The sequence below is a fragment of the Muntiacus reevesi genome, chromosome 2 (assembly GCF_963930625.1).
Source record: "Muntiacus reevesi chromosome 2, mMunRee1.1, whole genome shotgun sequence".
NCBI lineage: Eukaryota > Metazoa > Chordata > Mammalia > Artiodactyla > Cervidae > Muntiacus > Muntiacus reevesi.
In genome coordinates, this window is record NC_089250.1 from 106,110,818 (window position 1) to 106,137,820 (window position 27,003).

At 51.4% G+C, this 27,003-nt stretch overlaps 1 protein-coding gene across 2 annotated transcripts in view; it reads left to right on the forward strand.

The window, feature by feature from the left end:
• Positions 1-19,244, forward strand: part of ADAMTS14 (ADAM metallopeptidase with thrombospondin type 1 motif 14) — a 92,909-nt gene extending 73,665 nt beyond the window's left edge. For both annotated transcript variants that reach the window (XM_065919881.1, XM_065919880.1), the window contains exons 13-22: positions 2,342-2,475; positions 2,853-2,976; positions 3,923-4,003; positions 8,342-8,505; positions 9,927-10,095; positions 10,574-10,706; positions 12,681-12,888; positions 16,694-16,823; positions 16,944-17,054; positions 18,775-19,244. In XM_065919881.1, coding sequence (XP_065775953.1) covers positions 2,342-2,475; positions 2,853-2,976; positions 3,923-4,003; positions 8,342-8,505; positions 9,927-10,095; positions 10,574-10,706; positions 12,681-12,888; positions 16,694-16,823; positions 16,944-17,054; positions 18,775-19,244 — 1,724 coding nt within the window. The remainder of the gene's footprint in view (positions 1-2,341; positions 2,476-2,852; positions 2,977-3,922; positions 4,004-8,341; positions 8,506-9,926; positions 10,096-10,573; positions 10,707-12,680; positions 12,889-16,693; positions 16,824-16,943; positions 17,055-18,774) is intronic.
• The last annotated feature ends 7,759 nt before the right edge of the window (positions 19,245-27,003 follow it).

Genomic DNA, 27,003 nt, shown 5'->3' on the forward strand with positions numbered 1-27,003 from the left:
ATGCGAGAGCAATGTCTTGAGCAGGGGTCCCTTGGCCCAGAAGTGCCGTTGAGGCTGGCAGCAGTGCTGGTGGCGGGACGGGTGCTTTCAAACATGTCCTGCATGTGCGGAAGGTCCGGTACAGGTGCTTCCTCGCGTTGCATCACCAGTGTCCAGAGAAGCTCAGTCCTGTAACTGACCATGTTTTTAGGTTTTTACTGATTGTACTACTGTTTCAGGCGTTAATGAAAATGATTGGAAAGTCAGGTCAATGGGAGCCTGTGAGATCCTCCCACTGAGCCTCTCCAAACTGCCCTGGACACTGGCCTTGGGACTCATGCAGAGGGTCAGGATTTTGGAGCTAAGCCAGCGCCTATCTGTTTTGGAGCTTTTTTAGTGATGTCTCTCATAGTGGCAGAGGACGAGATGGTTAGATAGCATCACTGACTCAATGGGCATGAATTTGAGCAAACTGAAAGAGTGAAGGACAGGGAAGCCTGGTGTGCTGCAGTCCATGGAGTCTCAAAGAATCGGGCATAACTTAGTGATTGAACAACAGTAACTCGTAACGGCAGAGAGAAGCCAGTGAAGGGCTGGGACTCATGCCATCTTAGTGCCTTTAGGCTGGAAGGACCTTCAGCTGTCCTCTGAATCTCCCTTGCCTGGCCAGGCCTCTCCATGGTCCTTCCACTACCTGATGCTCACCCACTACCACCCAGCCCTCAGCCTCAGGCAGTACTGATCAGAATGGCCTTTGCTCTTCTGAGCCCAGGGCCTCCTCCTTGTAGCCCTGGTTTCAAAGCATCCACTGCAAGACCCTCCATTCTTCAGCTCTCCTTTAGAATGAGAGTCTTCAAGTTGGAAGGGACCTCAGAGGGCCTGCGTGTTGCCCCCCAGCGCACAGATCCCTCCAGGACGTGCTTGCAGGGAGTGTCTCCTCCCTGCTTAGAAGCCCCCTAGTCTGGGGAGCTCACCACTTCCATGCCACTGTTGGCTGGCTTTCAGGGCTGCCTGGAAACCCACTTGCTTGAGGTGTACTGGTTAGGGTCTTGCCTTTTTTGGGGAGGGTGAAAGCTCTGTACCCCTCAGCCCCTGACCCAGGTCCCACTGGAAGTATGACTGCTCCTGTGTGTGAGATCCAAAATGATACTGGATATTGTCTCTAGACTCAAGTTCTGAGTGCTGGGACGTGATGTCAGTGGGCAGCAGGGACCTTAGGGTTGAGGAGCCAGGAGCCAGATGGTTCCTGACAAATTTTGCTTTGGAAGCTTTGCAGATCCATCCAGAGCCCACAGGCTGCTGTAACACGGGCTGGAGAGGGCTGTAAGGTCAGTGGGACAGTTGGACTTTGGGTTTTCCCAGGACTCTTACACAAATTCCAGGAAGTTAGCTAACCCCCAACCTCCCTTTTTCTAAGAAACACAGCAAGTGTTTATATGTTCTCCAGAACCTACTTTTATAGGACATTAATAGCCTAGACAGAGAACAAGTGAAGTGAAGTTGCTCAGTCGTGTCCGACTCTTTGCGACCCCATGGACTGTAGCCTACCACGCTACTCCGTCCATGGGATTTTCCAGGCAAGAGCACTGGAGTGGGGTGCCATTGCCTTCTCCAAGACAGAGAACATTTGATTGTTAAAACTAGAAAGGACCTCCGGAAAGGACCTCCTTCCTTCCATCACTGCTGCTCCATTTTGTAAGCCCAAATCCAGACCACTGTTCTGCCTTACTTTTACGAAGCCTTCTAATGTTCACAAACATGTAGAGATTCACTATCATATGTGTGACTGGTGATGTGTATGTAGAGATCAGAGCAGAGCCTGACCCAAAACAGACAGCCTGGGTTAGAATCCTGGCTCTGCCACTTCCTGGGTGGCTGAGTAGCCGTGAGCAAATTCCTTAACCTCTTTGGTCCTTGGTTTCCTCCTCTGTAATATTAGAACCTACTTCCTGGGGAGTACTGAGAGGTTTAAATTAGCTAATTCACAAAAAGCATTTAAAGTTGTATGTCAAGAATGTATAAAGGTTTTTAACATCTGGCACATAGTAAGCTTTCATTAAGTGTTGGCTAATTGTTGTTGTTATTGTTTTATCACATGCTGTTTCTTAACAGTGTGATGTGGCATTTACTGATGGGGGTAATAAATAAGGAACTGAGGTTCAGAGAGGTCAGATAAGTTACCCAAAGTCACATGGCTCCTAAGTGCCATAGCAGGGCTTTTATGCCCAGCTCCACACCTAGTTCGCCCTGCATTGCCCAGATCTGGTCCCTGGGACTTCCCGTCCAGGTCATGCGCTAGTGTCAGCCTAAGCCAACCCACTTTCTGCGAGCCCAGCCGGCTCAGTGTTCCCTTTCCCCACAGATGCCCAGAAGTGTGAACTGATCTGCCAGTCAGAGGACACAGGGGATGTGGTCTTCATGAACCAGGTGGTTCATGATGGTACTCGCTGCAGCTACCGGGACCTCTACAGTGTCTGTGCCCGCGGCGAGTGTGTGGTAGGTGGCCCCCTCTGGACCCACCCTCTGCCTGCCCCAGGGGACTGGAGGGCTGCAGCGCTTCCCCCTCCTTCTGTTCCCTGGGAAGACAGGCATCACCTCACCTTCCCTACCCATGACACCTCTTGTCCTCAGCATAACTCCAGGATGCTGGAAAGGGGTCACTGCCCAACTCCATTCAAGGAGAGAGTCGTGGCTAGATTTAAGAGCTTGGCTGTGTCACATAGCATGTTTGTGGCAGAGTCCCGTCCAGGAATGCGTCTCAGTCTACGGTCCTTTCATGTCTGGGGATTGGAGAGCGGGCCAGGGGCTGCCGGCCCGCATGTGGCTGTGCGGGTGTGGAAGCCTCCTTTTGCTGACCCCATCTCTGACTTCAGCCCGTCGGCTGTGACAAGGAAGTTGGGTCCATGAAGGCAGATGACAAGTGTGGGGTCTGTGGCGGCGACAACTCCCACTGCAGGACTGTGAAGGGGACGCTGGGCAAGGCCTCCAAGCAGGCAGGTGAGCAGGTGGGGGTGGCAGATGACCAGGAGCAGTGGGGTCCTGTTCCAGCCAGGGCCCTAGAGAATGAGCCATCCCTAGTTGAGCCCCTCCCGACTTGAGCCACGCCACAGTTCAGGTGGAGAGAGGGGACCCTGGAGCCTCTGCCCTGACTGTGATCCCTCACCATCCAGGTGTGCCTGCGCTTGGGCTCAGGAGCTCAGAAGCATTTCCTGCTCGGCGCTGTGGGTCATAGGAGCTGAGCTTGGCCTGGGCCTGTTGGTGGGAGTGAGGGTGAGAAAGGTCTAAAGATGAGGCCCAGGCTGGACTAGCAATTTTCCTTTTCATCCTCATCTTTTACCTTGTTTTTTCATTTGTTGTTGTTTTTTTTTTAACTGAAGTGCTTGCTGCTTTGAACTCCTGGTCCTTTAAGTTCCTTGACTTCTCTCCATACCTTTATTGAAAAGGGCCAGATATTAGTCCTTTACACTTTAGTTTGAATTAGATTCATTTCCCCTTTGGGAGTATTTCAGCTTTGCCTTGTCTGTCCTTGTTGGGGGAATGTTGATGGTTCTGAGAAAGGTTGGTTTTCAGGCGTTGGATTGGGAGGATCATGGGGACCCCCTAATGCTGGATCTTCATGGCTTGTTTCATCAAAATCCCTACAGTGGCTTTAAGTATGAGAAGGAATGGAAGAGTGGAACCTCAGGAGAGAAAAGGAGGGTCAAGACAGTGGGAAATAGTAGCAAGTGACACATGCACTGAGTCCATAGTTTTTATAGAGCATTTAAAACTATGTAAACTGTGATCCTCTCAGCACTTTGTGAAGAAGGGCCTCATTCCTATTTACAGATAAGGAAACTGAGCTTCCTGGGTACCTATGAGGAGTAGGGGTGATGGGAGATGCTGGGCGTGGTGTTCCCAGCTCAGGATGCTCATGATTTTTCTGGAACTTCTTCTGCGGCAGGGGCTCTCAAGCTGGTGCAGATCCCAGCAGGTGCCAGGCACATCCAGATTGAGGAGCTGGAGAAGGTCCCCCACCACATTGGTGAGTACGGGGTGCTGGGTGATAGGCAGCCAGCCCCTGGGACCTGCCATCAGGTCTGGGGGAGCTGGGAGAATGGAAGAGAAGACTCTAATGTAGGGGGCATTTCTTGAATTTGAATAATGTGAGAGAATGCTTTTTTGTTGATTGATTGATTTTTCATTTGTTTTGAATTGGCAAGAGGCTCCATGCTTCAGATTTCAGAAGGTATGAAAGGGGATCCAGGGGAGATTCCTTCCACCCTCTACCCCAGGAGCATTTTCCTTCCCCACGGGCAAACACTGTTCATTTATTGTGCACATAGGTACCTTTTAAAGGTAACCCATTTTCATAGAATGTATTAGTTAATGTTTGCTGTATAATACATCATCCCCGAACTTAGCAGCTTCATGCAGCAAGTGTTAATTAGCATAAGTTCTGTGGATCCCCAGTTTGGGCTGGGCTCAGCTGGGTGCTTCTTCTAACTCATCCTCCTGGAAACTCACTCACCCAAGTGCAGTCAGCTGGTGGGTCTGTAGGGACCTGGTTGGTCCTGGCTGTCAGCTGGGTGACAGGGTCATGTCCCCAGCTGGCTAGCCTGGGATTATGCACGTGAGATCTGTCGCATGGTCCTCAGGAGTGGCAAGAGCAGGCAAACCCCGGTGTGCAAGCCCATTTCAAGTCTCTGCTTGCATCCTGCTTTCTCATGTCCGAGTGGTCTAAACAAGCCTCATGGCCAAACCCAGACTCAAGAGGTAGGAACAGAATATCTCCTAGTGGGAGACGTGGTACATCACAGTGCAAAGAGGTGAACCAACAGGAATAGGAGGTATTTGTGGCTGTTTTTGCCGTCTATCAGAGGGACCCTTCAATTATTCTTATTATAATGATGCTTAAACACATAATCTCTAAGCTAGATGCCGACCCTTTATATATACACCAGTTATACAGCTATAAAACTAAGACATTAAAAATGACAGCCCCCCAAATCAATCAGTAGAATTAAAATTAAGACCATAAATGTAAGAAGGGGAGATTTTTGTGTATTTTTTTTGCTTCGTTCTGTTTTTGCTGAAACTAAATTGGCATCAAAAAATGAGCATGTGCAGAATAGGCAAATCCATAGAGACAGGAAGTAGGTTAATGGTTGTCAGGGACTGGAGAGAGGGAGAAATGGTGAGTGACTACAAATGGGTCTCAGATTTCTTTTGGGGGTGATGAAAATGTTCTGGAATTAGATAGTGGTGATGATTACACAGTCACAGAATCGCAACCTTTAAAAGGCAGTGTTGTATACCATGTGAATTTTATCTCGATTGAAAGCACGTTAGTATGGTTTGGAGCAGGCTCCTGGCGAGCAGGTGGGCAGAAGGCTGCTGCCTACACGCTGGGCAGTGCTGGGTTCCCCACACTTGTCTGTGTTCAGACTCCTTACAGAGGGTGCATGGTTGTGATGTCCCTGGGCCGTGGTAGGTCCCAGAACCCCCTCTTAACCTACCACAGCCACCAAGATGCACTGCTTATTACCAGCTCATCATGAGCACAAATACAAAATGTAATATCTCTGGGAAAGTTCATATATTACAAAAATGCCAACGTTCGTATTTTTAGGTTATTATTAAAATAATAGAAAACATTTTAAAAGTTTCCTGGAGAACTTGCACTCCCTGTGCATCTACATTAGCCCAGCTGTAGAAATTCCTCACCTGCTCTGGCGGGCACCTGAGTGGAGTTGAAGTAGGCAGAAGGCAGAAGGGGAAACTGAGGCCCTAAGTGGGTTATGGGCCATCTGTGTACCCTCATTCACCTGCAGGATGAGCCAATCTGGACCCTGGTCTCCCATCTCCCAGCCATGTGCCCCTGCCAGCCACACCTCTGGCTGTGAGATAGGAGGGCTTTGGCTTGGCCATCTCCCTGCATACCTGCCTGTCTAGCTCTGGGGAATTGTGCCAGCACAGGGGCTGGGGAGGGACAGGGGCAGGGAGAGAAGGTCATTTACCCTTGAAAGAAGGTGGTTACAAATACTTCTCTTACTGCAGCCCTACGGATGATTCCATACTCTCAGCAGCCCCTTGGGCTGCCTGCACAGCTCCTGCCATCCATCCCTACCCTGTGCAAATGTCTAGCCTTCCCAGGGAGCTAGCTCAGTGGGCTTGCAGGTAGCAGATGGGCTTCTGCGGAGGTTGGGGCAGAGGCTCCTGGCATCCAGGGCAGGCCCGGGGTGAGCACATTCACTGTGTTTGTGGGGGGGAGTCTCTGAGGGTTAGAGCTCTCCAGGAGCTTGGGTGGGTAGGAAGCAGAACTGAGACCTGTCGTTGGCACAGATTGTGTGACTATTACGTGTGAGATCCACAGCAACCCTGGGGAAAATGTGCAGAAAAAGTATGTGTGAGTGTGTGTGCATGTGCCCCTGTGTGCACATGTGTGCTGACAGGGTGTGTGCTCTCTGGAGAAGCCTGGGACAGGTGGCCGCCTTGGCAGTGAAGGCCAAGGCCCTGTCCAAATACGTTTGGCACTCCTGGAATTTAGGGGCATGGACTCTGAAAGGAAGTGAACGGAGAGAAGCTGTGCTGGTAACATCCACTGTGTGCGGGGCCTGAAACTGGCACTCTTCATTGCCTGAAACCTCATGACAACCCTCTTATTACCCCATTTTGCAGTTGAGGAAACTGAGGCCCCGAGAGGTTAAGAGAATTGCTGGAAGTATGGAGTGGGTCAGTCGTAGGGCCTGGGCTCAGAGCTGGTAGGATCTGGGTGGTGGAGAGTCCAGCCCACCACCCCCTGAAAGGTGGGGTGTACAGCCAGGGACTGGGGGACAGCAGTAGCTGTGAGCTGTGGGGACAGACAAGGGCCCTGCCTAAGGCGATGCTTGACACTAGCCCGAAGGGTCTGACCATTCAGGAGCTGGGAGAGATGAGGTTGGGGGGGTGGTAGGGGCATCTTTCCTCCTGCTCACCAAAGAGACTGGCCCTCTTGAGAGCTGGACCAGCAGCCTCTGCATGTCCAGGACACACCCTTGCCCATCTCGGAGCCTCTGATTCCCCATCTGGATTAATAACAGCACCAACCTCAGAATGCATGTGAGGGTTGCACTTTGGCAGTGAGCAGAGTGACCAGCCTGTGGTTGGTGCCCTGGATCCCTGGCTCTTAGGTTATAATTACCCCAGGTGGGGACACCCCAGGGCTCCAGATCCTTTGCCCTCCCCACCTGGCTGGGGGCTCGGGTCCCAGGGTGCAGCTCTTCTCCGACCCCTGATGCTTCCAGGGTGAATAAGGCTGTGAACTGGGGCCTTTGCTGGGGTGTCTGCAGCCTACACACCTCCCGCCTGCCAGCCAGTTCCAGTTATAGGTTGTGAGTTACTCACTGGCTTGGACTGTAAGGGGTAGGCATTTACAGATTTTTTTTTTTTATCCACCCACTCTGTGGTCAGTTCTGTTCTGGGCCAGGGACACTGAGGTAGAGGAGATATCCTGACAGGCTGTGGGAGAGACAGGATGTCTGTAATTGCAAGTATAACTCAGACGCCGCTTTGATGACAGTAGTAGTGCCTACCGTTTATTATGTGCCAACTGCATGCCATGCACTTTGACTCGTTCTTTATATATATCAACTTTAATTGTCCCAAGAGCCCCATGGCAGGGTAGGTGAGCATGGGATACTGTGATTATCCTCAGAGGGCTTTCGCAATTTATAGATGATGAAACTGAGGCAGCACAAGGATGCTAAGTAACTTTCCCAGATCAATCTGACTCCAGAGCCTATACTCTTAGCCTTTATGCTCTGCTGTAGAGGTGATTTGGAGAAGGAAATGGCAACCCACCCCAGTATTCTTGCCTAGAGAATCCCATGGTCAGAGGAGCCGGGTGGGCTGCTGTCCATAGGGTCGCACAGAGTCAGACATGACTGAAGTGACTTAGCATGCATGCATGCATTGGAGAAGGAAATGGCAACCGACTCCAGTGTTCTTGCCTGGAGAATCCCAGGTACAGAGGAGCCTGGTGGGCTGCCACCTATGGGGTCGTACAGAGTCAGACACAACTGATGCGACTTAGTAGCAGCAGCAGCAGCAGCAGCATAGAGGTAGTTACTGTGCTGAGCCTTAAATGTGGGTGGAGATCTGTCAGGCAGAAAGAAGGGGAGACCAGGTGAGAGGAATGGTGTGCACCAGGGTCCAGAGGCAGGGGTGCTGTGTGGGGGCAGTGGGGCGACCCATCTGATTGGGGATAGGCCCAGGTGGGGAAGGAGTGACAGGTAGGCAGAGAGTCCGAGGGGCCCACGGGGATGGCCTTGAAGCCCCGAGGTGTGGCTCGTGCTCCTGTGGAGGGGAATAGAAATCTGTGTGACCCTCTCCCCATGGCCAGCGGTGAAGAACCAGGTCACAGGCAGCTTCATCCTCAACCCCAAGGGCAAGGAAGCCACGAGCCGGACCTTCACCGCAATGGGGCTGGAGTGGGAGTACGCAGTGGAAGATGCCAAGGAGAGCCTCAAGACCAGCGGGCCGCTGCCCGAAGCTGTCACTGTCCTGGTGAGCCCTCGCCTGCGCGGTGGCCCCTGCCCACTCCCCTTGCTGCCCTAGCCCTAGCTCACCATCTCTGCTGCCGAGCCAACACTCCTATTCCTGTTCAGGTGTCAGGCCAAGTTGTCCTCTGTACTTCCAGGCTGGTGGGATGGAAAGCGACAAGGGAAAAAGAATCTGTTGTCTCACTGTCCGATCAGAGACACCCCCTTCAGGGAGCCTGTTCTCCATAATGCAGGCTCAGAGATAGGGCCCAGGAGGAGCTGGAGGACCTAGGTTGGTTCCCCCTGTTATTCTATCGTCTTCTGGTGTTCGCTTGCATTGTGACTTTGCCAGCAAGTGAATCCAGTGGCCTGTGGCTCAAGGGTGCTGTCTGACATTGCCAGCTACTGTCCCAGCTGGCGCCCACCTCTGCCCACACCTCCTCTTCTTAGACCATAAGCCAGAGCTTATGGATCAGGGATTGTTAACTTGGGAGACCAGACCAGGAGAGGCTCTGTTGTCACCGACTGGTGGCAGGGAGACCCTGGACATGCTTGGTTCTTGGTGATACTCTCGCTAGTCAGGGAGGTCCTGGAGGACAGGGTCTGAAGCCAATCGGTGTCAATATATTAATTCAGTCCAACATGTGCTTCCTGTTCACCCTCTATTTACTGCCTACTCATACACCTATGGCCAATTGATTTCCAACAAGAATACCAAGAACATTCAATGGGGAAAGAAGAATCTCTGCAACTAGTGATGCTGGCACAACAGGATATCCACAGACAGAAGAATGAAGTTGAATCCCTGCCTCACACCATATACCAAAATCAGCTCAAGATAGATCAAATCCCCAAGAACAAGAGCTAAAGCCATAGAACTCTTGGAGAAAATAGAGGGATAAATCATGACCTTGGATTCCTAGATATGATACCAAAAGCATGAGCAATGAAAGAAAAAAAAAAAGAGAGAGAGATAAACTACTGGTTTTCATGGAAATTGAAAGCTTTTGTACATGAAAAGACATTTTCAGGAAAGTGAGAAGATAACCTGAACAGAATAGGGGAAAGTATTTGCAATCATATATCTGATAAGAGTATCATAGACCATCTTCTGGAGACAAGCAGTGTGAGTGCTCTCGTGAGCAGGACAGACCAGCAGACATGGTTCCTGCCCTTGTTGGAACTTAGGAGCATGGGAGGGAGAATCACCGATGGGCACACAGGCTGTTCAGGCCAGGCACACAGTAGGTGCTTGGCCTGAGTTTCCCTGTGGCTGTGGGTCTGAAAGTCCTCCCCAGGCCATCCTTGGTGCTGCCCCCTCCTGGCTTCCACTGGTTCTGCTTCTGACCCCACATCCTCTGGGGTGACTCCTCCTCTCTGGTCTCCCTATGCTGGCCTTGCTCCCCGCCATTCCAGTTGTGTGCCACCTCCTCCATCTCCCCTCAGGTGCTCCCCCCCGCTGAAAGCAGCCCCCGCAGCAGTCTGGCCTACAAGTACATCATCCATGAGGACCTGCTGCCCCTTATCGGGAGCAACAACGTGCTCCTGGAGGAGACAGACACCTACGAGTGGGCACTCAAGAGCTGGGCGCCCTGCACCAAGGCCTGTGGAGGAGGTACCAGCCTGCCTGACTGCAGCGCCCTTGTGGAGCAGCCCAGGGCCTCTTGGGAGAGGAGCAGGAGGAGTCAGGGGCCTGAAATTGTCTCCACTTACCGTGTCCCCAGCTCATGCCTCAGTTTCTTCTTGAAGGTCTCTGGGGGTGTGCCAGCCTGCCTGGGTAGGGCCTTGGGGTTGGGCTGGGGGTGCTAGAGTCAAACCTGGGGCAGGGTCTCTGCCCTGCAAGGGCCCCCCCTTTGTGCAGAGGGGCTGTGGTGCAGAGCCATATCCCCACCTTCACTATGGCAGGGACACCTGAGATGGGCTGGTCAGGTGGCTTCCTTAGAAAGTGACTTTGGGAGGAGATGTTGCAAATGCACAGAGGGAGGTGGGACTGGCTCCTGACCCTCCAGAGCTCACAGTCCCTGAGGCTCTGGGCCAGGATAGTGGGGGGCCTGGCGGAACCGAACCCCCACAGCAGGCTGCCCTCCCTCCAGGGATCCAGTTCACCAAATACGGCTGCCGGCGCCGACGAGATCACCACATGGTCCAGCGGCACCTGTGTGACCACAGGAAGAGGCCCAAGCCGATCCGCCGGCGCTGCAACCAGCACCCGTGCGCCCAGCCTGGGTGAGTGCTTCCAGGGGAGGGACGAGGAGGCTGAACACAGACGTCCCGCAGCCCTGACCTCAGGATGAGGATGAGCGTGGGGGCATAGAGACCCTGCAGTCGGGACTCTGAGCAGAGGGCACCCACACACAAGACTCTGCCCCTGCCCAGCACTGCCCACCTTGCCCATCCGTCCCCTCTGAGGTTTCTAATTAGCTTTCACTCCCAGAAAGAGGAAGATGCCACCTTTGTTCTGTCCCTCCCAGCATCCTTTTACAGGTGGAGAGGCTGAGGCCCGATCTGTGGACCCAGCTTTCTCTCCATGATCCAGGGGGTCTATGGAGGTGAAGAGGAGCTCAGTGCTTCTAGGGCCTAGGCCGGGGCATGTCCACCAGCTCCTCTGGGCAGTCATCTGGGGCCCAGGGATGCAGCCCAGCCTGCCAGCCACCAGCCATGTTCTAGCTCCTGATTGGAATTTCCTGGCTCTTTTGATAACAGGGTCATGTTCTTGGGGCTATTTGGAGAAAAGAGAGGCTTTTTTCTCTTCTCTTGGGGCTTAGGGGAGAAAAGAGCCGTGATTGGTGTAGGATCGAGATCTGGCCTCTGAGCCTGTTGCCCAGCACCCCCTCAGCCCCGGGCAGGTTTCTTTAGTGGCCCTCAGGCAGGGCCGAAGTTAGTGGGCCAGCAGGAAACCACAGAGAACCAAGTCCGCCCTCCTGCCTCCCTGGAGTCCTCTCAGGGTTAGGGAAGGGATTCCAATTCATCCTTGCTGACCTATAGCAGCTCTGTTCCTGTAGGGTGGAGGGGCCTGGGGCCAGGGCAGGAGCTGGTGACCAGGGCAGGTGCTAGAGCCTGCCATGGCCTCCCCGTGTCCAGCTCCAGGCCATGGTCCCCAGCATCCTCGCCCTCCATGCTTTTTTCTGACGCGTTACTTTTTATTCTGGCCGCTTTCCCCACAGACACTGGTGGTCACAGAGTATGTGGGGCTAACGCCTTCATGACCCTCAGCAGGTTGCCCGCCGGAAACATGGCTTGTCTCTTCATGTGTTAAATGCCAAGTGAAGTTTGAGGGCTTTTGGTTTTGTTTTCTAAAGGAAGGGGTTGACTGAAATCCCTGGTTTATTAAATGATGCCTCAGGAAACAGAGGAGTGGCATTTGGGGGCTGCCCTCCCTCCATCCTGCCACAGGGGTCTTGCATTTTCTCTTTCTAGACAAGAGCAGTTTTGCTTTGGTCTAACTCTTCCAGTGGGCATCCACTTAAGATGCCGCTGGGAAGCTGCTCTGTGGCTGAAATATGCTCGGAGACCACCAGCTTGGCTGATCAGCCAAAGCTCTGCAGGCAGTGATAGTGGCAGTGCCTGCATTTATGATACACCTGCTGTGTGCCATGCACCCTGCCACATGCTTTACGTATACATGTCCTTAACTGTCCAAGAGCCCCCGGAGGCTGGGGATGCTTCTGCTTCTCTTGTGGCACGCGGACTCTCTAGTTGCAGTGTGGGCTCCTGAGCTCATGAGATCTGTGGTTTGCAGCACACGGGCTTAGTTGCCCTGCAGCATGGGGGATCTTAGTCCCTCAACTAAGGATTGAACCCATGTCCCCTGCATTGGAAGGCAAAGTCTTAACTACTTGGCCACCAGGAAAATCGAGTGTTGAAACAATCCTGATGTAAAGGTGGGCTAACTGTGCCTTAGAGCGGTCAAAAGCTTGCAGGGTGCAAGGACACGCAGAGTGGCAGGATTTAAATAGGCATTATAGCATTATACCCATTTTTTAGACGAGGAAGCTGAGGAGGGAATAAGTGACCTCCCTAAGGCCGCATACCTGGTGGCTGCAGAGTCAGGTGGGTGGCTTGGCTTGGCCCCCAAGCATTCTGAAACCCAGACCTTCTCTCTGGCTCCTGCCTCCTGTGGTTCAGAGGGTGGGAGCAGCTCTGGAAGAAAGTATGCCACAGTCCTGCCTTCCCGCTACCTTTCTCCCTGTCTGTCTCCAGGTGGGTGACGGAGGAGTGGGGCACCTGCAGCCGGAGCTGTGGGAAGCTCGGGGTGCAGACTCGGGGGGTGCAGTGCCTGCTGCCTCTCACCAACGGTACTCACAAGGCCATGCCGGCCAAGGCCTGCCCCGGGGAGCGGCCTGAGGCCCGTCGGCCCTGCCTCCGCGTGCCCTGTCCACTCCAGTGGCGGACAGGAGCCTGGTCCCAGGTGAGCTGTTCTCAGAGGGTGCAAGGGGCTGGGCTAATAGGCACTTACCCTGGAAAGTCCAGAATGAGGTGGGTCTGGGAGGGGGAGCTGCCGAGAGTTCTGGTTGTCCATGCAGGCAGATTTTCTGACTGAATTTCTTTCCCCACATCTGATTTGATTTTTCTCAAAACTAAGTCCAACAGCTTCCATGTATGCTGGGACATGGATTCTGTGCTTGGCCTTTACATTATTCAGTATCTGCTTTGACCTTCACTGAAAGCTAGGAGGCCTGGGCTAATATCCCTGTGTTTTAGATACACAAATTGAAGCACATTCTTTTTAATATTTATTTTTCTTTGGCTGTCCTGGGTCTCACCAGGATCCTCCATCTTCACTGTGGCATGTGGGATCTAGTTCCCTGACCAGGGATGGAAGCTGGGTCCCCTCCATTGGGAGGACAGAATCTTAGCCGCTGGACCACTAGGGAAGTCCCTGAAGCACATTCTTGCATTCAGGAAATATTTACTGAGTGCCAACTACTTCCCAGGCACGCTGTGCTAAGAAGGCCTAGAACCCATTACCAATAGACCTGATTCGTGTCCTTGTGGTGCTTACAGTCCAGTGAGGGAAACATGAGATGAGTACCAGAAACAAAAGCATGTACGAGCTGCAGTTGGATCTGAGCAGAAGTAAGCAGGGTCATATATCAGGGAGGGCCTCTCTGAGGCGGTGACATTTGAGTTGTGACCCGAGGTATGAGCCATAGGAGGACCCTGAGGCAGGAACGACCTTGTTATATTCCAGAAACAGAAAGGGACTAGAGCTGAATGGGAGGGGCAGGGGTTGTAGGATGGCTTTGGAGAGGTGGGCAGGGGTCAGATGCTGCAGGGCTTTATGAGCAGTTAGTTATTCTAAGAGCAGTGGGAACCTTGAAAAGTTTTAATGTGTATCACAAGCTCTGATTTCAGGTTTAAAGATCACTCTAGCAGCTCTGTAACAAATTCATTGTTGGGAGGTCAGCGAAAGAAAAGGGAGACAATAAGAAGGCTGTGGAGTGGTCTAGGGACCACAGGGTCTTGTGTGTTCTTAAAAATTCATTGGGTTTGAGCTTTGAAGACATTATGTAGAGTGAAATAAGCCAGACACAAAATGATGAATACTGTATGATTACTTCGGAGAAGGCAGTGGCACCCCACTCCAGTCCTCTTGCCTGGAAAATCCCGTGGACGGAGGAGCCTGGTAGGGTGCAGTCTATGGGGTCGTGAAGAGTCGGACATGACTGAGCGACTTCACTTTCACTTTTCACTTTTATGCATTAGAGAAGGAAATGGCAACCCACTCCAGTGTTCTTGCCTGGAGAATCCCAGGGATGGGGTCGCACAGAGTTGGACACGACTAAAGTGACTTAGCAGTAGCAGTATGATTACTTAACGTGAGGTACCCACAACAGTGAAATCCATAGAGACAGAAAGTAGAAGGGTGATTGCCAGGGGCTGGGGGAGAGGGGGTGGGAAGTTAATGTTTAATGGGCGCAGAGTTTCTGCTTGGGAAGAAGAATCAGTTCTGGACCTGGGTGGTGAGGGTTTCACAATAGTGTAAATATACTCAATGCCACTGAACCATGAATGTAAAAATGGTCTCAATGTAAATTGTATGGTCTGTATATTTGACTATAATTTTTGAAACCTCAACTGATCACAAAGATAAGCACAATAATGCTTATTTCAATAGAAAAATACCAGGAAATATTATATATATATATATATATATATCCATTCATAGGAAATTATACCAAAAAACCCCCCATGGTCTGTTCACATAATAAAATACTACACAGCAAGAAAAATAAATAAGCTTGAACTGTACTTATCAACATAGATAAACCTCAGAAAAATAGGTGAGAAAAAGCATTGACGTATGAAGGACAAAAACACTTCCAATGGGGCTACCATTTATGTACAGTTTAAAAAGACACAGCACAATATTTGAAAATATGCCAGAATGCTGATTTATTAACATTGCTAGTGGGCTGTTTGAACAGGTGTTCATGACCAACTTCCTCATACTTTTCTGTAGGCTTGAAATATCGCACAATACAGAGTATTTTATTTTTATTATTATTAATTTTGTGGGTTGCACTGGGTTTTCGATGCTGCATGCAGGCTTTCTCTAGTTGTTGTGAGCAGAGGCTACTCTCTAGTTGTGGTGCATGAGCTTCTCATTGCGATGGCTTCTCTTGTTGCAGAGCACGGGCTCTGGGGCATAAGGGCTCAGTAGTTGCAGCTCTCAGGCTCTAGAGCTCAGACTCAGTAGTTGTGGCCCATGGGCTTAGCTGCTCTGAGGCATGTGGAATCTTCCTGGACCAGGGATCAAACCCATGTCCCCTGCATTGGCAGGTGGGTTCTTATCCACTGCACCACCAGAGAAGTCCAAAACAGAGTATCTTAAATAACTAAAAATCCCCACACAACCCATGCAGGGTTTATATTCTTCTCCGTAACATATAGCTTTATTTGTTTGAATGTAAAACAGACAGATTGATGGTCCATAAGGGACCCCTTACATAAAACAGAGGTGACAGCTGGTGGAAGATCGTTGCCCCCGTAAGACTGGCAGAAACATTCCAGAGCTGTTGGTGCTTGTAACTCTTCATCCTGGGAAGATGAACTATCTTTGTCCTGTGGTTCTGTGTGGTGTGTGACCCCTGTGTCTCCCTGGGTTGTCACCTGCCCCGGTATGTGAAGTAGACCTTTGCTAGTCCTTCCCATCCCACTAGGAGAGGCTGTGCTCAGTGCTCGCAAAACCCAGTGACCTCAGGAGGCATGGGTTTGATCCCTGGTTGGGGAAGTTCTGCATGCCGTGTGGAGTGGCCAAAAAGAAAGCCCAAGACAAACAAGCCCAGTGACCTGGTCACATGGGACACCCTTCCTTGCTTTTCCTGAAGTGACCCTACTGATCTATTAGAGCATGGGGTGTCCAGGAGATGGTGTGTGTGGCAGTCCTCACCCATGACCTTCTGCTCCTGGCACCCATGCCAGGACACTTTTGAGCATGCCTCTGCATGCTGAGTTTTGGAAAGCAAAGTCATTGAATGTCAGAGCTAGAGGGGTCCTTGGGGACCCCAGCACCTAGCTGTCTTGGCTTAGCTGGTGTTACAGTCTGGGTTCCTGCAACCCGTTGACAACGTATCATCAAGTGCATAGACCTGCCTCAGGTCCCTTGGACTGGTGGATGGCAACAGGGAGTGTGCCAGGGTGATACACAAATTATCTGAGGACCCAGGCACAAACCAGACACAATGGACATAAGCGGTAGTGCCAGAAGGGGGTCCCATAGGCCCGCTCCAGGAGGTGGGGAGGCTCGGGGTGGTCTAAGATCAGGACAGTGGCTCTTTCCCACCTAGTTGAGGAATATTTGGGCTTCCCTGGTGGCTCAGATGGTAAAGAGTCTACCTGCAATGTGGGAGACCCGGGTTCAATCCCTGGGTCAGGAAGATCTCCTGGAGGAGGGCATGGCAACCCACTCCAGTATTCTTGCCTGGAGAATTCCATGGACAGAGGAGCCTGGCGGGCTACAGTCCACAAGGTCACAAAGAGTCGGATACAACTGAGTGATTAAGCCACAGCAGCAGCAGAGGAGTATTTGAGGTTGCTGCAGTGACCTGGAGAGGCTGTTGAGTGCAGTCCTTGCACGTCCCCCTGGTCAAGCAGAGACTTGGCACCCTCCTCTGTACACTTCTGTCCTGCACATTGGCTGGGCTTCGGAGCTCACCATCTCCTTCCTGTGTCTCTCCACCCACCCCGGCCTGCCCCACCCCCCATGACAGTGCTCCGTCACCTGCGGAGAGGGCATCCAGCAGCGGCAGGTGGTGTGCCGGACCAACGCCAACAGTCTGGGGCAGTGTGAGGGGGACAAGCCGGACACGGTCCAGGCCTGCAGCCTGCCCGCCTGCGGAGGTGAGCCGGGTAGGATGGGGGTTGGCCAGCTTCTCTGGCCTAGACCTGAGGCCCAACCTGGCTGGCTTCCCAGCCCACTGGTACCCCCCAGTACTAGAGCTTCTCCCCCACCTCTCCCAGGAAACCTCCAGAACTCTACAGTGAAGGCAGACGTCCGGGAATTTGTGACCCCAGAGGGGCAGTGGGTGCCACAGTCTGGGCCTGTGGATCCCATCAACCAGATATCATCCAGTAAGTATATCTCTGGATCCTATCCCTTTCCCAGCCTCCCAGTGTCTGGCATCACCAGCATGGGCCGTGCAATGGAGCAGACACAGCTTCCAGTCTGTCCGTGTGACCTTAGTCTCCTGAGGTGACCATCACCACCTCACAGCCTTGGATTCCTCAGCTGTGAGCAGGGGGTGATGCTTGTATTGGTCCACGGTTCCTTATCTGCTGTGGCAAAATAATTGAAAGATGCAAATGTCTCCCTGAATCTGGTGGCAGACTCATTGGGCAGCAAAATCTGAACTGGACTAACAAGAGATTATTTTTTTGCTACAGAAACATTGCCATATTTGGTTACAAGGTGACCTCCCAGGCCCACCGGGGATGTTATATAATATGAATACACTGAAGATTACTTCTCTAACTTCCAAAGTTCTGAATTATGAATCATATCTGGTTCAAAGTTTGGGGATGGCAGTGGTAATTTTGAGCTGTCTTTATAGGGCATTTGAGAGAATTAAATGAGATAATGCATGCATTCCTGACTAGCTGTCAGCTAACAGCAACAAAAACAGTAGCAGTCATTTCTCTCTGCTTCATGATCCTGAGCCTATCAGTTCATCCTCTCTTCTTTCCATCTATCTGCCCATCCATCCATCTATCCACCTATCCATCTATTAATAAATATTGACCAAGAACCTATCAGGCTTTATGTTCTGTGCTTCCTTCCTAGGTTTCTTCTCTATTTCCCTTTCTTATTGTCCCAAGGACCAGGGTCTGTCAAGATGAGTAGCAGAAAGATCCCAGACCCTGACTCCTAGCGAGAGGACCAGTTGGTTGGATGTGTGGCCTCATGCACATCTGTGAACCTCTCTGAGCTCAGCAACTTTATCTGTAAAACAAAGGGGTCTGATTAAATGTCTTCAGGTTATCTCCTGGCTCTAGTCTTGCTGCTGCTCTGCTCCTTTGCTGAGGCTCAAGCGGTGCCAAGTGTCTGGTTTCCTTTCCTTTCACTCTTGGGAGCGAAGGGAGGCTCTTACTCTGGTCCTAGAATTCTGGCGCCATCTAGAGGTCACTTGTTTTCCATTTTCTCTAATCTTTCTCATTCCCCTTAGCCTGCACCCTGCCTTTTCTCTCCTTGCTGCTTCTCCTTCCCCATCCCCTCTTCTTCCTTGTCCCCTCCCTTTCCCCTTCCTTCTCCTCCTTTTCTCTTTCCCTGGCAAAAATTAGTAGAAAGCTAAGCTCCTGACTTCACATTGTCTGGAAAGACCTACCTGAAGTTATCACAGAAATGCAAAAGCATTTTTAGATGACATTTAAGCCAAAGCAAACAAAACTAATATAGTAAGCACCCCTCTATGCCAAAAACTTTTAAAATGCTATTTTCAATAATAATATTATTATTTGGTAAATGCCAACCTTATCCCCATTTTACAGAAGAAACTGAGGGTTGAAGAGTTTAAGGCCTTGCAACTTTTAAGTGGTAGAGCCCTGAATGGAACCTAGATTGGCTTGATTCCACACTTAGTGGTAAGGGGCTTAGTGTTTCACATGTGTGCTGACTGGTGGCAGGACGTTTAGGCTGCTTGTCACACTGGGTTACCAGCTGCCTGGACCTGGCTGGAGCGGATCAGATACCTCAGGGTTGACTGGGAGACTGGAGGTGGGAGCTGGAGGACTGAGTAGGCGGTGGGACCTGGCAGATGGGCGCCTCCAGCATCGGTTCCTTGTGCTGTGTGTGCAGCGGAGCTCTGCGTGCGGGACAGGTCCATCTTCTGCCAGACAGAAGAGCTCGATCGCTACTGCTCCATCCCCGGCTTCCACCGGCTGTGCTGTGAGTCCTGCACCAGGACGACCTTGAGCCTAGACCCTGGCCTGGCTTCACCACCACCCTTCTCCACTCCTGGGAGCCCCTTCTCAGCACCCGTGGCCCCTCCAGATGCTGTGGAGCCCTCTGTGGGGCCAACGGGATCAGACTACCGTCAGCGAGACCAACCCACACCGCTCCCAGGACCCCTGGGCATGAGCGCCCCCGTGACCCAAAGCGACTTTGCTCCCCAGAAACCAACCCCTACCGCATTCCGGGACACTTCAGCGAGTGCCCCCTGGGGCTGGACCGGGGCCCCTAGCCCAGCCTCTGAAAACAAAGGGCAGCTCAGGGAAGACCCGAAGCATCCAGGCACCAGCCTTCCCTCCACGGCCCCGGTGACATGAGCCCCGCCTCGCCCTTCCTGCCAGTCAAGTTTACAATCTGTGCTGCCCCGAGACCCCCGGCTCAGAGGACACACAGCGGGGCGGGGGCCTGCACGGACTGCCTTTTAAATTATTTGCCTTCTTGTCGTTCTAATTTGGGGCTGTGACACTTTACACCCTGTGAAATGGGTGTATGGGGAAGAAAAAGATCAGGGAAAGTCCTAACCGGAGATACCTCAACAAGCAGCCCAGGTGACCGAACCGAACCTCTCAGGGGCTCCTGTCTGTCTCTCCTGCCAGGACTGAGGGCCTGCTGCCACCCCTCCCTCACCCCTGGCCACCGGGCCCCACACCGGACCCCTTTGTCAGGACTTGTGAGGACCCCGGTGGAGGCTCTGTCTACTGGGCCCCTCTGCCCAGTGAGGCAAAGCAGGACAGGGAAGGTGGAGGGAACACTCGGAGGTGGTCTGAGAGGAAGTGAGCTGGGGGAATTCAGCTACAGGCCTAGGGTGGGTGGGAGGCAAGTTCATCTCAGACTCAGCTCTTTGTAGCAAGAGCTCCAGACAGCTCCTCCGGCCAAGGCCAAGGAGCAGAGTCCAGCTTGAGTGTGTGGGCGGGAGGGCAGTGTTGGTGGCCACGTCTGCACCTGCAGATGGCACTTCTTGTGACTTCCAGTGCCTCCAGGTTACAGGTGGGCCTCCTAACCTCACCCCAGCCCCCACCCCCTGAGAAGGGAGCTCTGGACGCCCTGGAGCATGTGTCCTCACCATCCAGGAGATTCCCAACTGGTGCTAGACCCCTGGCTGGACCAGGAATGGCAACTGTGGTCCTCGCTTTGGTGCATGAAGGGAGCGCGGCCTGGAAGGTGACTTGGGGCACGCAGAGACATGAGTTCTCAGGCTGAGCCCCATCTGCTGTTGCCCTCTATCAAAGACCACTCCCGCTACAGTCAAGGGTCTTCTCCCACCTGGCTTAAGCTGGGCCAGAGGTGTATTTGTGGTGCTGGGTAGGGGTAGGAGGGTGACCAGACTCCAAGGCTGAGAACCAGAGTCCACCCATAGCCAGACTCTGGGGTTGACAAGAGTCAAGTGCCCCAGGGCAGGACATGAACCGCTGCCCCATGGAGACACTGGCCCATGGTGCTTAGGGGCTCAGCCACCCCCCACCCCCACCACGTTACCTCCAATGGCAGGTAACTTCCTTGGACCCTCTGGCTCTCTGGAAGCCACCCAGTTCCCAGGACCTCTCCCAGGGGTCCTCACTCTGAGGCCTGCAGAGGGTCTCCCAGACTCCTCAGCAGGCCGTAAGGTGCTGGCCAGTTCTTCTGTTCCCAGGGCAAAGGGGCCATTCTGAGCCAGGCTAGAGGAATAGGGAGAGCAGGCCCCGGCCTGAAACCCCCTGAAGAATGGAGGCCCTAGAGGGGCTCCCCAGGTACCCTCTCCACCTGCTGCCGACCCCTCCCAGGGCATCTGGGACACACACTGAACCATTCCTGTGCGACCCAGCCCACCTGTGTCAAGTGCCTTTGAGAGCGAGATCTTTAAATTTTTATGTATTTATTAACATTGTCCTTGGTGTTTGTTTTGGACTCGAGAAAGTTGTGGTGTGTTTTTCTTTTTCTCTTCGTTTTAGCGAAAAAGGGACAGCAAGGTCAGAGCTCTACTGTCCTGGGCTGGTAAGATGATTGGGGTTGCGGGTGGGCAGGGAGGGGTCGGAGCCACAAGAAGACTTGGCCCCCAGCCTCCTCACCTTGGTTGCGCTTGTTCTGGGGCTTCTCTGAACATCACCTTGGTGGAGAGGCAAGAGCAGCGCTGGGGTCCTGGGGGTCCCACCTAGGCTGTTCCATCAAGTAGCTGTGTAGTCTTGGGCAAGTCACTGTCCAGAGTTTGGTCCAAAGGGTAGATGCACCTGGGAGGACTTTGGGGTCTGCATATGGTGGACGTACTCATGAGCAGAGCTATTCAAACACATGGGGGGTGGCTTCTTTGCAAGGTGGTGAGTACTCTTTCCCTGGAAAAGTCCACGCTGGACGTGGATGTCGGACAGGAGGCGGAAGGAACATGATGGGTCTTATTGGGCGGGGAGGGCTGATGTGGAGGTTGCGGTATAATTTAAAACTATGGATCCATGCCTTACTCCTTGCCCATGACAGACGTCACTAATCCATTACCACAGTGTACCACAGGCCCCTCCCTGACATTTGTGGGGCCCAGGACAAGGGCACAGAGGCCCCACCCAGGGACCTCACATGCCCACATGTGTCTAGCTTTCAAGTCCAAGCTCCATTTATATCCCTGTGCAAATAGCTTCCCCTTAGAAACTAGCCCTTCTAAACACTTCTGTCACTTGGACCTAGGGGTGCATACGTGGTGACCCAGTCACACATAGGGGGCTGCCTAGGGAGATGCTACCACAGGCCCTAGAACTGCGCTCAGGACTGTTGGGGTAAGGAATGCTGTAGGCCAGTGTGCTCAGAATGTAGCCTTCAGGAGGGGACTCATGGACCTTGGGGGAGGGTACCTGACCTTGGTGCAAGCCACCTTGCCATGGTGGGTAGTGTGGGTGGAGTGGGGCCCTCTAAGATCCCCAAAACCCCAGTTCTAACAGCGGTGCTGGCACATTTCATGGGGCAGGGATAGCACATGGAAAATGCCAGTGTTGGCCGGGGTTGTGCCCATGGCAGATATTGGCAACCCATCACTGCACTCTTCCCCGCTGAGCCCAGACTCCCCCTGGAGGCCTTCACATAGTGCTCCAGGTACTGACCTCCGATCAGTTGCCATGGCCAGGACAAGAAACAGTGATGTTAGACTGGGTCAGAGAATTTAAACCTTCACACCATTGGGAACCTTTGTTCGGGCTCAGCATCTCAAAGCAGGACTGCAGTGGCCCAAGTGGAGGAAGAGGGACCAAGAAACCAGCCCTGAGGACCCTCCTCTGACCTCAAGGACCCCATAGAGTCCTGTGTGTGGACGACACAGCTCTAGGGAGCCTGTGGGCTCTAAGGTTCTGTGGGGCCCTCAGCCCTTCTGCTCATCCGAAAAAGTGTCAGTGAAAGCATTTGCCTTGCCCAGCTGTGAAAACAACGTGACCAGAAAATGCAAGAGATGGTGGATGAGGGGTCTCCTGGGGGTGACGTTGGTCACTGGGCTATTCCTGGAACGGGCTTGAGGGATCCAGTCAGCGTGGAGGATGGATGAGCTGTTGCTGTGCCACAGCAGACCAGAGTCAGGGCTTGGGTTCCTCGAAGTCCCCAGCCTCCACCTGTGGAATCCTGCCGCTTTCCCAGTCTCCCTGTAGCCCTTTCATCCCTGTGGGTCCTGTTGCTCTTGGAAACCCAGGCCATGGCCCTGACCAAAAGTTACCCATACCCCGCTTAGGATGTAGAAAACTACAGGAGGGCATCAGTTCTACCCTTACAATAAGAAGCCAGTAAGCTGCAGTGTCATGCCTCTTTTAGCCTGTTATGGGGCTGAGGTTTCAAGGTAAGCAGGTGGGTTCAGTTTCAGAGGGTGACAGAAAGAGAGGCTCCACATGCTCATCTACCTCTGGCAGAGCATGGAAGGAAGTGGTCAACAGAGAAGCAGGTAAGAAAATGCAACTGAAATTTTAACCCACTTTTAAAGGTTATGGTGACAGTTTGGAATCATTGGGAGCTCTGTGCCCAAGGGGAACCTGCACCTACTCATCCAATCTTGTCCATGGTCCTCAGCTGGATGCACACGAGGACGATCTGGGGCAGGACAGGTGAGCCTTGAGTCAACCCTCTGGGGCTCTGGCTAAGTCTGAGAGTGCAGATTAAGAAAGCAATTTCAATTCATGGTGCACCAGGACGCAGGCTACCTGTACATGGAAAACCAGAAAGCCTTGCTCAGAGAAGTGTAAGAATAGCTAAAGGAAGTCTCAGTATGGTCAAGTTCTCAAAATGACCTGTAAAGGTAATGCTGTTCCATTCAGAATTCCAGCCGGCTGGGTGTTCTTTGGAAATTGCAAACTGATCATAAAATTTTTATGGAAATAAAGAGGACTTAGGATATTCAAAACAATTCTGAAAAAGAACAAAGTGGGAGAATTTATACTACCTGATTTCTAGACTGATTGTGAAGCTACATTAACTAAGATGGTTTGGCATTGGTGTAATAGATACACAAAACAATGGAACAGAATAGAAAATCCAGAAATAGACCCACACAACCATGAGTTCTTAACAAGATGCCAAAGTAATTCAGTCAGGATATGATAGTCTTTTCAATAAATGATGTTAGAAAAATGGAAGCTCTGTATAGAAAGAAAGAAACCTCAGTTTTCACCTCATATCATATGTGAAAATTGTCTCAGTCAAAATGGGTGATCAACTTAAAGGTAAGAGCTAAAACCAAAAACTTATAGAGGAAAAATGCTTGTAAAAAATCTTTGTGACCTTGGGTTAAACAAAGATGGCACTAAATGGGCACAAACCATAAAAGGTAATGTTGACAAGTTGGACTTAATCGAAACTAAAAACTTCTACTTTTCAAAAGACAGTGGTAAGAAAATGAAAAGGCAAAATAAATAAATAAACAAGAAACAAAAAGCAAACAAACAAACCAAAAAAATCCAAAAACAACAATGGGAGAAAACCAACCAACAACACAAGCTGGGAGAAGATATTTTCACATAATATATCTGATCCTGGACTTGTATCCAGAATGTATAAAGAGTTCTTAAACAATGCCCGCCCCCCCCCCCCCCCCGCAAATGGGCAAAAGATTTGGACACTTTACTGAAAATGTACAATGACAAATAGGTACAGAAAAAGATATGCAACATCACTGGTTGTTAGGGAAAGGGGAATTTAAATAGCAAAGAGATTTTATTTCATAGCCATTAGAACAGCTAAATGCTTCCCTGGTGGCTCAGATGGTAAAGAATCTGCCTGCAATGTGGAAGACCTGGGTTCGATCCTTGGGTTGGGAAGATCCCTGGAGGAGGGCATGGCTACCCACTCCAGTATTCTTGCCTGGAGAATCCCCATGGACAAAGGAACCTGGCAGGCTATGGTCCATGGGGTCGCAAAGAGTCAGACACGACTGAGGGACTAAGCACAGGACAGAACAGCTAAAATTAACAAGATTGGCAACATCAAGTGTTGGGAGGATGTTGGGCATCTGGAACTCTCATTCTTTTAGGTAGGAATGCAAAGTGGTACATCCATTTAGAACATTCGGTCTGCTTCTTATAAAGTTGAACATGTATTCACCTACAACTCAGTGATGACTGCCTTATGTATTCACATGAGGGAAATGAAAACATCTGTCCACAAAGCAACCTGTATGCAAATGTCCCTTAGCAACTCTATTCAAAATAGACCTTGACTGGAAACAACCCAAATATTTACCAAATAGTGGATGGATAAATAACCTGTAACATATCCATAGAATGGAATACTACTCATGAACAAAAAGGTGTGAACCACACACATGTACATGCACACATCAACATGCACAGATCTGCAGAGCGTTCTGCTGAGAGAAGACAGGCCCCAAAGACTACACACCAGGTGAGTCCCTTCATAGGAGATTTTAGAAAAGATAAAACAGATCACTGGTTGCCAGCGCTGGGAGTGGGAGGGAGGATTGACTGTGAGTGGGCATGGGAGGACTTTGTGGAGGACTAGACATGCAGAGGTACCTTGATTGTGGCGGTCACACTCATTTTAAAGTGAATTCTCCTATATGCAAATTCTGTATCAGCAGAAAATATTAAATCACATAATGAAGGTAATGGGAGACGTCTCACCCAAGATCTCTGCAAATACACTGTACTGTTTTCCTGGAGAAAACATCTGCTCCCCTCTCCCATTTGATTCCCAGCATCACCATTTACCACCTGGGTGGAACTGGAAGAGTTATTTTACCTTTCTGAGTCCTAGACTCTCATCTGTAAAATGGGCATACTTCTTTCTATCAGAATTGCTCATCACTCTTGGAGGTGCTGAGTGCTGTGTCTCTGCTTACCTAGGAGGTAGGCTGCTGGAGAAGAGTAACGATTCTTTCCTTATTTGTGTCCTCTCTTCACCCTCTGCCTCCCAACAGGCCTCAATAGAGGCCTCTGGGACTCCTGGCTGCATGATGCTGCAAGTAATTTGTAAGGACAGCCAGAGGTACCCAGGCCAAGCCCTTGGCTCCTAGGCAAGGGACCTGTTCCTGCTGATAGGACTCCCTGGAGGCAGGTGACTACCCAGGGCTGGCAGGGCCTCATCCCAGAGAAGTGGAGGCAAGAGGGTACCCGCCTAAGCTCAGAGGCCCAGGACAAGCTCAGGCTCCACACCAGCACTTGGCTTCATGTGTGGGCTGCCCAGTCACCACCCCGCTTCCAGCCTCAGCTCCCTTATTTGCAAAAAGGGAATATGAAATGACTCACAGGTTGGTTTAGAGCAAAGGAGACAGTGTCTATGAAAGTGTTTAGCAAGTGAGGGATTATGGTTGCTACTAAAATTCTGGTGATGGATAGTAACATAAAAGAGACCTGCAGGGAGCCGGGAGTTGGACTGGGGCCTGGTTCAGTTCTGCCTCACAGAGGCCCTGCCTAAAGCCATTTGCTGGCTCTCATCGCCCTTAGGGAGGAGACCAGAGTCCTTCCCCTGGCTGCTGAGGCCCTGGTGATCTTCCTCAGGGGATGTTTCTCCACCTCTGCTTCAGAAAACTTGGTGTACTTATGGGTTGATCTCCACGGTGACTGAATAAGGCCTGTCCTCCCCCTAGACCATAAACCCAGGACAGTGGGACTTGCTTTTAATAAATGCCGCATTTGCAGGATAAAGAAACAGGGATGCACAGAGGTGGTGGGTTCTTTGCCTCCCTGCAGGGCCCCACAGGGCTCCCGAAATTCTCCGTGGGAGCCAGGCCCTAGAAACCAAGAGGCAGCTGGAAGCCAGGGGTGGGGTGGGGAGCCCACTGGGTCTTGCAGCTGGAGGTTATGTCTCCTTGGAGAAGACTGTCACTGGCTGGATCAGTGAGAGGAAGCTTAGGCCTTCCATTCATATAGGATTAACAGCAGGAGACAGTGTACAGATGTCTGATCCAGCTGTGCAAATGGGTAAACTGAGGCCCAGAAAGAGCAAATGGCTATTCCCAAACCACGCCAGTGGTGGCAGGGCCCAGGCCAAGAGTCAAGTTTTGCCTACAGTCACGAAGTATGTTCCTGACATATCTCAGGTCTCTTGGGCTGGTGATTTCCCACCCTTTGTCCCATCAAAAGTCTAAGTGCTGTCTGTGCAGGAGGAGGAGCGTAGGCCTGGGGAGGTGATGGGGGTGTGGCCTCAGGAGTCTCCTGTGGAAAAGAGCAGAGACCATATTACTAGGTTTTAGTTCATTTTTTTTTTTTAACAGAATCATCACTGTGATTACCTCTTAAAAAAATTTTTTTTTGATGTGGGCCATTTTAAAGTCTTTATTGAATTTATTACAATATTGTTCTGTTGTTTTGATTTTTTGGCTGTGAGTCATGTGGGATCTTAGCTTCCAGACCAAGGATGAAACCCGCACCTCCTGCACTGGAAGCATGAATCTTAACCACTGGACCACTGGAAAAGTCCCTGGGTTCTAGTTTCGACTCCGTCTCTCATTGTGTAACTTTTGGCGAGTTATTTAACCTTTCTGAGCCTCAGTTTCTTCATCTATAAAATGGGGATAATAATACATATTTCACAGGGTTAGAGTGAGGATTAAATGGCTTATTTTTGCCTGCATTGCATACAGAGTTGCGGTCCATGCAAAGCCCTTAGGACAGTGTATGCACA